Source organism: Magnolia sinica, chromosome 13, assembly GCF_029962835.1.
Source record: "Magnolia sinica isolate HGM2019 chromosome 13, MsV1, whole genome shotgun sequence".
Lineage (NCBI taxonomy): Eukaryota > Viridiplantae > Streptophyta > Magnoliopsida > Magnoliales > Magnoliaceae > Magnolia > Magnolia sinica.
The window spans coordinates 5,802,910-5,813,587 of NC_080585.1; the positions used below are offsets into that span (position 1 = coordinate 5,802,910).

Sequence of the window (10,678 nt, forward strand, 5' to 3'; positions counted from 1 at the left end):
GAATCATGCAGTCTACCAGTAGAAGCCATCCCTCAGCAAAAGCGCCATCGTCCACCGTGAGAAAGGGCCATTTTTGGATATGGCGGGACCCAAACTCAGGCTTTTCCACCGATCAGGTAGGCCCCACATGCATGGGGAGAAAGATAACTTGGGGCTATGCCCGATTAACTTGTAGCCACCATCTGATATTCTAATAAGAAGCCTAGATCCCAGTCTCCAAGATCCTGTTGGCACACGTGCTTCAATTCCTTGATATTTCCTCATATAAATAATAAATGGTTTGACATCTGTCGACTCGTATTACCAGCTGCACCCACCTGAGTAGCACGAGTCTAACCCACTTATTTGTTTGGGTCAGGTGGGTCATTGTAGGGCCGGGCAAACAGTCTACTTGACCACTAGGAATTGTCAACGTCGTCAAGATAATGACAGCCTAAACGGGACAGGCCTATATTCATTCTGGGGCTGAAATCCAGTGAATGAAATGGCCCAGCCTAAAAACAGGGCTGGAATTGTTTGGATATCATGGTCTTCAGGCCTGGAAACAAAGCCAAATCCAAAGCCAAGCCCCATTTTATAACTTATTAAATGCAGTGTACCTATCTTCAGCCAAGATGGTACCACACTTTCAGATGGCTGAAAATGAGATCATCGAGGGAACGAGCATTGGATCACAAGCCTTCATGAAGGCTTCTTTGATTTTTTCTCCACACTCTAATATACAAACGAAAGAAAATGGAAATGATACTGCTGTTTAACTTAACAGAAGGTTCAGCCGTCACATAGTTCTATATAACACTCAAGTAAGCCGAAACACGAAAGGGCTGAGTAGAGTTGGGTGGTGACGATCACGAGTCATTGCTCAACCGAGAGCATGTGTGGATGAAACATGGACAGCAGCACAAGTAGCAGGCTCTAGTGCAGGAGTCGGATGCCTTGTTTAAGATCTCGATGGACGCAGGCACACTCCTTTCTACAAACCCATTGGGAGTGTTTTCCATGGTTGCGATTATGTTGCCAAACCCGTATGAATTGCCTTGATGTGATCAGTCCTTAAGAGTCGAGTCGGCAATGGCCGAGTCTGGCTGAGTTGCATGCTCCCTATTTCCAATTTTGATAGATGGGTTCATGGTTCGATAATCCAGGCCACTGGTCTGTTGATTCACATCCTGAATGAAACATCCGGATCGTGTTCAACTGAGTCGAAGTCGACTCGGATGAGTCCTATTGGGCTCAACAGAGCTTTAAAACCATTCATACAGTGAATGTGTTGATGCATGCGTCTGTTTTCATCCTGTGAACTTTTTTGTAATTTTGCACACAGGTGGTGAAAGATGTCGTGCTGACTATAACCCAAGCAATGGAGCCTGTCAAGAAGGGCGTGACAAAAATACAGAAGACTTTCCATCACATGTCGCTTGGTTCCGACCACAAGGAAGAAGTAGAAATCGATGAACACTTGAAGGAAGATGTCACAGAGAGCGGTCCCAATGTGGTAAGCTCAGAGAAGAAGGTGATGAAAGTTCGCTGAATCTAGTGATGGAGATGATCAGCTAAGAAGATGGTGAGATGAAAACTTTACAAAGATTGATGAAAGGCCGCCGAATCCAGAGAGTGAGAGAGAGGAAATCGCTATATTAGAACTTTGCCAAGCCCACTCGCGTGTACAAAAAGCTTTGTGGGGCCACTTCGATGTCCATTGAAAATCCACTTCGTCCATCATTTCCGTAACCTTATTTTAAGGTGATTATAGAAATTTGAGGCAGATATAACATCCAGGTGGGCCAAAATACAGAAAACAGTAAGGAAGGAAACGGTCATCGTTAAAGCAGTATTGGAGCCAGAGAAGTTTTGGATCAGACTGATATTTTGTGTTTTCCCTTCATCCAGGTGGGGATCACATTATAAACGGGTAGGATGGCCTACAAGAGTCACGGGGAGCCCTAGGAAGATTTCAACGGTGGGCATTTATTGTTTTCAGTGGACAATAATCATTGTTGGCCCCATTTTGGGGCTTACTTGCAGATGGTGTGGGACCCATTTTGGCTGAGGGAAAGGGTTTCTCCCACAAACCTAAGTGGGATATACAGGACATAAGTGGCGGAATGTGCTGCAAGCATGTGTGGGGCCCACCCTATGTACCCAAAGTCAGTCAATACATTAAAAAAAAAAAGAAGAAAAAAAGTAATACTGATACATTTTTAGTGTTGTCCCCATTTTAGGCATTGATTTCCGACCGTGTTGGGTCTGCATTTGGGTAAGGGACATAACCCCTAAGCAACACCATGTATTTTCTTAAAAACTCTCAAAGTGATGCCGTTTGAAGAAGTGTGTGTATATTATGGTGTAAAGATCAATATAGGTACCTATAAAACTACACACTTTTTTCGTGCATAATCGTGTGAACGAATGGGGTCAGGCCCTAAAAAAAAAAAAAACTGATTTGCGATTACGTGTGGCCCTGATTTAGCTAGGGAACATGATCTCCTGGATAGGCCCATGCATAGGCTTCCGAACCCCAAGGTGGGGACCACTGAATGTGCATGTAAAATTTTCGGTGCAAGGCCGAACATGGGTACTTTAAACATCTTCACAATATTTTTCTTCACGACTTCAGCTAGTCCCATTTTGGAATCCAATTACTGATCACATGAAGCCCATTTAGGCCAAAGTAAATCGTCATTTTTATAGCCTCATATATAAGTTAACATGTCCAAGTGGTGGTTCAAACATAACTCGTACATGGGGTCCACCATGGATACTCAAAGTTGGTCAAAAATAAGAAAAATCAAACATTACAAATTTCAAATTGCAGTCTATTCCAATCCGGGGGCCATTTCCATTAAGATGGTGGGACAAGGCAAAAAAGTTGAATACCTCCATTTCTGACTGAGGCAAAATCGTAAACTTTTAGCTTCAGTTCCTATGCAACTGAAACTAAAAAGTTGACTTATAGCTTCAACCAGACTAAAAAAGTAGACTTTTAGCCTTGGTTCTCATGTAACTGAGGCAAAAAAGTAGACTTTTAGCCTTGGTTTCTATGCAACGGAGGTTAAAAGCTTAACTTATAGCTTCACTTTCCTAACAACTGAAGCTAAAAAATAAACTTTTAACCTCCATTTCTATTTAGTTGAGGCAAAATAATAAACTTTTAGCCTCGGTTCCTATGCAATTGAGGCTAAAAAGTAGACTTTTAGCTTCGGTTCCTATGCAACAGATGCTAAAAAGTTGACTTATAGCTTCACTTTCTTGGCAACTGAGGCTAAAAAGTAAACTTTAAACCCTATTTCTAACTAATTGAGGCAAAATTATGAGCTTTTAATCTCGGTTTTTTTTCCAACTAAGGCAAAATAAAAGACTTCTTGAAAAGGAAAACTTAAGCAGTTCTAGAGTGGGAGTGAATAGGACTATGCTAAATAATCGAATAAAGTGTTGAAATAGTAAATAAATTAGAAGCCTCAATTACACCAGTATTGAAACGTTGATTCAAACTGATTCGTAAGATAACCTTTACCCAAACAAGTTTAGGTAGGACAACCTTATTTCATAAAAGTTGTAAGAATCAAAATTCCAAACCAAACAGGAGTAAATAAAAATTAACTATTACAAGCATTCACTACTTTAACATAAAGAGATTACAACCATTCACAATAAAAACAATAAAAACATTCACTATAATACCAAGAATTATACTGGTTCGGTGTGTCAACAACTGTTCTAAAAAAGCCACGCCTATTCAACTCTCAAAATCACTTAGCACATAATATTGACTTTCACTATGAATAAAGTTTTCATAGGGTCACCTTAAAATCTGATAGAGTTGTGATTTTATCGACTTATAACAAAAAAAAAGAAAAAAAAGATACCCCTCTTTGAGATTTTTTGGCTATCTAAGAAAAATCAACATTGAGATTTTTTAGCTATCTCAATAAAACCAAAATACAAAAGAAATATATACTTATCTTCACCTTTGAAGACATATCAATCGTTATAGCCGTAGAACTACTTCTTAATGGTTTATTTATTTATTTATAACCAAATCCACCTGCAAACAAGAAACAGCGGAAAACCTCTTTAACTGCAGAATCAGACCACTGTATCCTACTCTCAGGAAAAATGGCATCACATGCTGACCTTAAGAGCTATGAACTTTACAGTTTGTGGCAGCAACATTTCCTAAATTGACTGGAATTGCAACGAATCATACGAGCCAACATCTAAATACCATTCTGCACAAACATACCATAAAAACAGAGAGCGGCAATGAAGAGATCGATAATATGGAGTATTGGCGGCAACAGTGACGATTACTGCCCCCGGACATTGCCATATCAAGATAATTCCAGCCAACATATCAGAGTAGGCTTCCCCATACTATATGATGGATTTCTACACAGGCTTACGAAATGTACTTTGCTATTTTTTTTGGGTTAGCTTGTTAGTACACACACATGTAAGTACACACAGTCCATGTTAGCCACCCCCGCTAGGGATCGATACCAAGACCTCAAGTGTTGAAACGAGGTATCTCCACTCAGTCTGCCAGGATGTACTTTGCTATTTACATATACATATATTACATATGTTTGTAAGTATATGCAAACACACACATACACACATACACACATTACACACACACTGTGTGTTTGTGAGTTAACGCATGCTCGTGTGTGTATACATGTATGTTTGTGTACACAGACACGAATATCTATTTGGGCGGGCACAACATAAAGAATAGTGCCCCGTCTATCATAAACATCAAACGTAACCAGATGGATTTCTAGTTGCTTTGAACCCAACACAAACATCACCAACTCCAGCAAAAACTCAAGCCAAATACAGTCCCCCACCATGCTTGAAGTATGAAGAGCAGCAGCATCCTCCTGCCCATTAGCCCCAGGATAGGAGAGAGATCAACAAAGCTTTGACCAGACCTTTTGATAGGCTATCCATATCTACTACTTGCCTTCCACTTTACAAATTGCCCTTAGTACATGGTCAAAATGAGATAGAAGCTTACTAGACATCCAGCCAACGCTCTTCAAGAAATGTAGAGTCATGTTATCTCCTTCTAACGATACCTAAGCCCGCCTTACCCACAACCAACTTTCCCCTCACCTCCTTAGGTAGTGAGACCTGTAAACTGAGAAACCGTGGGTGCTGCTGCTCATATGAGTTAAGCTGTCAGCTACAACCTGAAAACATAGTGATCTCGAAGTTTATAGAAGCCAGTCCCCTTTTGATGTCCTCTATAATGTATCATAACTTTCAAGGTGCACTGCAGTGGAGTCAGTCAGGCAATCAACCACCATTTTTTGAGTCTTAGTCTATAACGAATCACTGCATTTTAGTGATTGTAGACTTTTGGGTAGTAATTGTAGATTTTATTGTTATTTTTTAGTATTCATCGTAAATTTTATTGTTAGATGTATGCATTACTTTGAGGGTGTTATTTGATGGTTAGATGTTTAATTTTTATTAGTAATTTACTAGTTGCAGGTGTTAACTTCATCCAACCTGAGTTGTAGTAAAGTTGAATATTTAATACCTTGGGTTGGGCATTGTTCCTACTCTTCTTGATGTTGGGTGGGCTTGGGTAGACCCTCAACCTGGTACCCAATGCAATTCCATCTAATCTAATTCCAAGCTTTTCCATTCTTCCCAAACATGGAGTGGAATTGGCACAGGACCAGATGAATCCCATCCCACTTAATCCCTTCTAATCCCACTGCCCAAACACGCCCTTACAGCTCACCTCATGGTCTAAATCATGGATCCATTATGGATGGATAATAGCTGCAAAAACACATTGAGATGATGATCTTAGCACTCTCCATATGTAGAATTTGGACAGCTGACCATTTTCTTTTTGATGCCCACTAATTAGCTAGTTAGGATAATTAAGAAAGATCAGTCTGACTTACATCCACTCTCCATCCACATTTTTGGCCAATGATTTGGACGCTCGGTCCAGTTTGGAATCCTACCAAGGTGCATCATGTCCAATTTCAACCTTTGCTATCATTTTAAACCTACCTTTAGACCTAAGTCTAAATCATGTTGGGCCTAGAATTCTAATAATCAACGGGAACCTTTTCTTCCCTACCAAAACCATTAAACATCACCTAAGTAAAACTTCACAGCCCTCCAAAATCCATCTTAAACAACAACATCAACAGATCAAAGCAGCAACATTAACAGCCACAATAACAACAAATAAGACCCTTTATTTGAATAAAAGAATAGTACACAGAACAAGTTTATTTCAAATCCATGAACAATAAAATAAAGAATAATTTTCCATCACTTTCTACAAAGAATAATGAGAAACCATCTTCCATCATTTGTTTTTACACATTTCTATCATCTTCCAAAATAAAATAAAATAAACAAAATCACACCACCCCATAACCAACGTGCACACAGGGACCCTACGTGTGCAATGGGGAAGCTAGCATGCGCACGTCCCCGCCATCCAAAGATGGTTAGCAGGAATCCCTAAATGCATTTCAGAATGGCATTTAGGAGTTTCAAGTTTCCATTTTTAAATGCGAGTTCAGATCCGTGTCTATCTTTGGAAGGTGGGAGATATGTGTGCAAACAGTTCTTTTCCCACATAACAAATGTATTCTTATCTCTTCTAGAAGCAAGAAGGTGGGACAACCTTCCCAATGGTGGACCCCCTAACATTCTTGCATGATCTGCTTGTTATTTTACCCGCATCTCCTACAAGATTAATGCCTTGTAATACTATTCCATTGCATGGAGAGCTCTGGCTACAATCAAATGTCATGGCCTCATTTGAGGCACTTGTTCCTGTGATATTCTTGTAGACCACATCACTCACTTGCACAGCCGATCCCTGCAAAAAGATCAGCTTATTTTCATTAAAAGATCACCAAGTGGGTGCCACGAGATTGCAACTGTAATCAATTGTAATCGAGGGTGGTTACCTTTTCTGGGCAAGTGTACTTGGAGTCACAGTAGTTTTGGTCTATGATGATGGGGCTTCTGACATTGTGCATTGCAATGTTTTGGAATGTGATGTTGGTTGCACTTCCAGATCCTCCCTGCGTACATGTTCAAGAATTTCATGCATTAGTTCAATGTTTGTCCACACAAATGTAGGCTTAAGTGAGGGCCCATTGAAATTATTTTAACGGTATAGCCTTTCCATCACCGAACCCATCAGATCAGTTGTCCGGATTACCAATCCATGGGTCCTCTTATAGAGATTCAAAGCTTGAGAATACTATCAATACCTTCAGCTGAGGATCACGTAATTCCTCTGTACATAGCGATCGCTGACAGGCCAAGTACAATAACTTTGAATTTATTTTATTTTATTTTATTTTTATTATTTTTTTGAACTTGCGGTACCATAACATCCCTATTGCAACTGTGCAAGACATCGATTCCATGAAAACAGTTGGCCTATTAATGGTGGGACCTATTGTTTTCGTGGTACTGCTTTCCTATGAGTTGCTAGCGGAAAAAATGGGACTTGGATTCGGTAGCCTAGAACACAACGTTGTTAAAGTGTATATGTGGAAAAGCTCCGTGGGGCCCACCATGATTTATGCATTTTATCCGCACTTCATTCATTTTTTCAATTCATTTTAAGACATGAGCACAAAAATGAGGTAGATCCAAAGATCAAGTGTACCACACTACAGGAGGTAGTGGGATAATGACACCCACCGTTGAAATCTTCCTAGGGCCACAATGATTTTTATTTTCCATCCAACCTATACATAAGGCCACACAGATATGGATGAAGGGAAAACATAAATATCAGCTTGATCCAAAACTTTTTCCCTAGGATGTTTTCAATGGTAGAGATTCAATCCCCAATGTTTTCTCTAGTGTGGTCCATTTGAGCTTTTGATCTGGCTTATTTTTGGGCTCATACCCGAAAATGATCTGGAAAAATGGATGGACAGTGTGGATAGCACAAATATATATCATTGTCGTGCCAGAGAGCTTTTCCACGTATACAGAGTAGGACCTCGGTGGTGTGTTAAACAATCCAAGTCAGGAAAGTTGGTACGGTACCCGAAGCTGTGGTACAGTTCCCTATTTGTGATCAGTTCTCATGTATAAATACTCGCATGCATGCCCCCACTTAACTCATACATAAATAATGAAAAACATATGCACACCCAGATATATGCGCAGGCTGCATACATACCTAAAGAAATAAGTATTAATGCATGTATGCCTCTGTGTACATAATCATCCATGTGAAAGAACCAACTCATACCTGCCAGGTTTTGATCCTGACTCCATTGGTTGTTCCGAACAAGGTGGCTCCATCCACTATCACTTGTGATACGTGGGCTTCTGACTTTTTATCTCCTAAACTGCCGATACTGGCCCCACAAAGGATAGATTTATGAGAGAGAAAAGCCGTTAAAATCTTGAAGTTATAAAAATTCAAATGAATTTGCATGATATTTCAAGAAGGTTTGGATTTGAGACCTGATCCCATGGCCTGGCCCACAGGTTATATTCATAACTTTGACAACGTGAGACTCACTTTCAATTGAGATGCAATCATCACCTTCAAACATCACGGAGACATTAGACATTATAATCGATACGTGATATTTCGGGTCTAGGGTTTAGATTATTTGAGTCTGTAATTTATATTTCCCATATTTTGTACGTTTATGTTGAGAATTCAAGCATATATAGTATAGTTAGGTGGTCCGCAGGATCACTCAAAATTGCTGTCCACAGGTCCCACCATTCACGATAAAAAACTGTTCATTTGGTTGGACCATTTTTGGTTGTCCATGATGCATAAGCTGTATCTTTTGGATGACCTTGTCCTTCCATGATGTGAAACTTGCATTGAATTAGGTAATTGTGGGACCCACAATAGTTTCCATTGGAGGTCATGACAAGAGGGTGGGGCGCCTCATGTATGGTGGAGATCTTGTAGGCGACAATTTCTTATGGTCCCACTGACTCATTATCCTTTTCTCTTACACTATAAACCCAGTTGCACTATAGGAAGTGAAAAGAATAGGTTATTTTCTATATATCATTGTTCTCTTACCAGTTCTGATGACAGAATTCATGATCTGAATATTTTGGGTCTTTGTGATGTGAATGCCGTCGGTGTTAGGGCTTGTCTCTGGTGCAGTTACCATGAGATTGAAAGCTAGTACATTGACACATCTCTCAAAAGAAACTTGTATTTGTTGGCTGTCTTTGATCTTCAGGTCATTCACTATCAAGTTGTTGCATGAATAAAAGGTTAAGGCCTGTTGAAGCAACAGAAAACATGTAAGAGACTCACTTTCTGTCTCTCCTCTCATATCCCACTCTCTTTTCTCTCTCACGGAAAGAAAATTAAATATATTGATACAAAGATATCTATGTTTCCGTGTGCATCCATGCAAAGGGACCTTGAAACATACCGTTGGCGCGTCTTTGCAAGGCTGGGAAAATTCACAGACAGATTTAAGTATGAGTTAGTCATTGTTGGAAGAGAAGATTCAGCTGGTTTGAATTAATTCAGGAGATCGTCTATTCAAACTACTTACAAGAGCTTTGTTGATTTTACAAGAGTTCTTCCACCACATCTCTCCATTTCCATTAATGGTCCCACCACCTTGAACTCTAAGATTTTGAACATTCTGAAAACTAAGCCAATGCTTTTGATCTAATCCGTCCCAAGCCGATGGATGGGAAGGAGCTTCAATGGTTCCAAGGATCTGATACATATGAAGAAAAGAAGAAAAAGAAAAACAAAGCATTAGTCACATGAAAAGTACAATGAAGACGTTCTGTGAACCCATCTTCAATTTTGAAGAAGACATGGTTGATATTTTCGTGTTTAGATTCATCTCACCAGCACTGTAATGGAAGATCTGCAAGGGCCTGAAAAGGTGATTGGTTTGAGAAGGTAGTTCTTGTTTGCGGGCACCACAAGAACAGAAGGAGCTGATGAGCAAGCCTTGGTCCAGGCCTTCTCAAATGCCTGTCCACATTGCACCGAAGAAATATAAGACTTTTCCAAAACCACACACACAAAAAACCCTAAAACATCAGCTATGAGACTTCAATAGCAAAGAAACTACAACCGTATGATCTTTTTTTTTTTTCCTTCCCTCCTTGACCGTATTTACATTGGAGTACCTTTGTGTCATCTGTTCCATCACCCTTGGCTCCAAAATCATTCACATTTACTACTGTGGCTGAAGATTTAGGACTAGCCATGTGATCAAACTTCAAGGAACTCAAGGTCGACCGTCCAAAACGGATGGTAGTTGACATTTGGCCCAATTTGTTGATTTTGCCGAAATAGTCATAGGGCCCCTCCCCGTGATTGAAAGCTGAGAGTGGGTCCTCTAGCAAGTTGCAATAACAGGAAGAATAACAAAACCATAGCATGATGATTGGAACTAACTGTATTTGGATACCCATGCCTCTCTCTCTCTCTCTCTCTCTCTCTCTCTCTCCCAGGCAGCCAACGTGATTTTTTTTTTCTGATCTTGTAACAAACAGAATGTGGGATATGTGATGGGTGCTTGATGATTTTAGAGATATGGTGGTTTCCCATTTCATGATGAGTTCGCCTGTATATATAGAAGAAGAGGTGGCTTATTAAGCTATATTTGTTGAGAGAGAGTGAGAGAGAAAGAGAGAGAGTCATTTCTACTCAATC

At 40.0% G+C, this 10,678-nt stretch overlaps 2 protein-coding genes across 2 annotated transcripts in view; one reads left to right on the plus strand and one right to left on the minus strand.

The window, feature by feature from the left end:
• Positions 1-1,579, plus strand: part of LOC131222557 (protein LAZ1 homolog 2) — a 46,872-nt gene extending 45,293 nt beyond the window's left edge. Inside the window, exon 9 of the mRNA XM_058217685.1 lies at positions 1,325-1,579. Within this exon, the coding sequence (XP_058073668.1) occupies positions 1,325-1,531 (207 nt within the window). The 3' untranslated portion in view covers positions 1,532-1,579. The remainder of the gene's footprint in view (positions 1-1,324) is intronic.
• A 4,861-nt stretch (positions 1,580-6,440) lies between these two features.
• LOC131224021 (polygalacturonase-like) lies at positions 6,441-10,437 on the minus strand. The gene is made up of 9 exons (XM_058219604.1): positions 10,150-10,437; positions 9,863-9,991; positions 9,555-9,725; positions 9,429-9,449; positions 9,065-9,272; positions 8,482-8,563; positions 8,264-8,372; positions 6,954-7,070; positions 6,441-6,862 (listed from the first exon to the last, which is right to left on the minus strand). The coding sequence occupies exons 1-9, from the start codon at positions 10,435-10,437 to the stop codon at positions 6,641-6,643; spliced, it is 1,347 nt and encodes a 448-aa protein (XP_058075587.1). The 3' UTR covers positions 6,441-6,640.
• Between the last annotated feature and the right edge of the window lie 241 nt (positions 10,438-10,678).

Excerpts from the sequence above, each read along its gene's own strand:
- LOC131224021 (XM_058219604.1), bottom strand. The coding sequence starts at position 10,437 with ATGGGTATCCAAATACAGTTAGTTCCAATCATCATGCTATGGTTTTGT. Across the intron at positions 9,992-10,149 it reads ATGGAACAGATGACACAAAG|GCATTTGAGAAGGCCTGGAC; the intron begins GTACTCCAATGT and ends CAATGTGGACAG. Across the intron at positions 8,373-8,481 it reads GGGCCAGGCCATGGGATCAG|TATCGGCAGTTTAGGAGATA; the intron begins GTCTCAAATCCA and ends TTGTGGGGCCAG.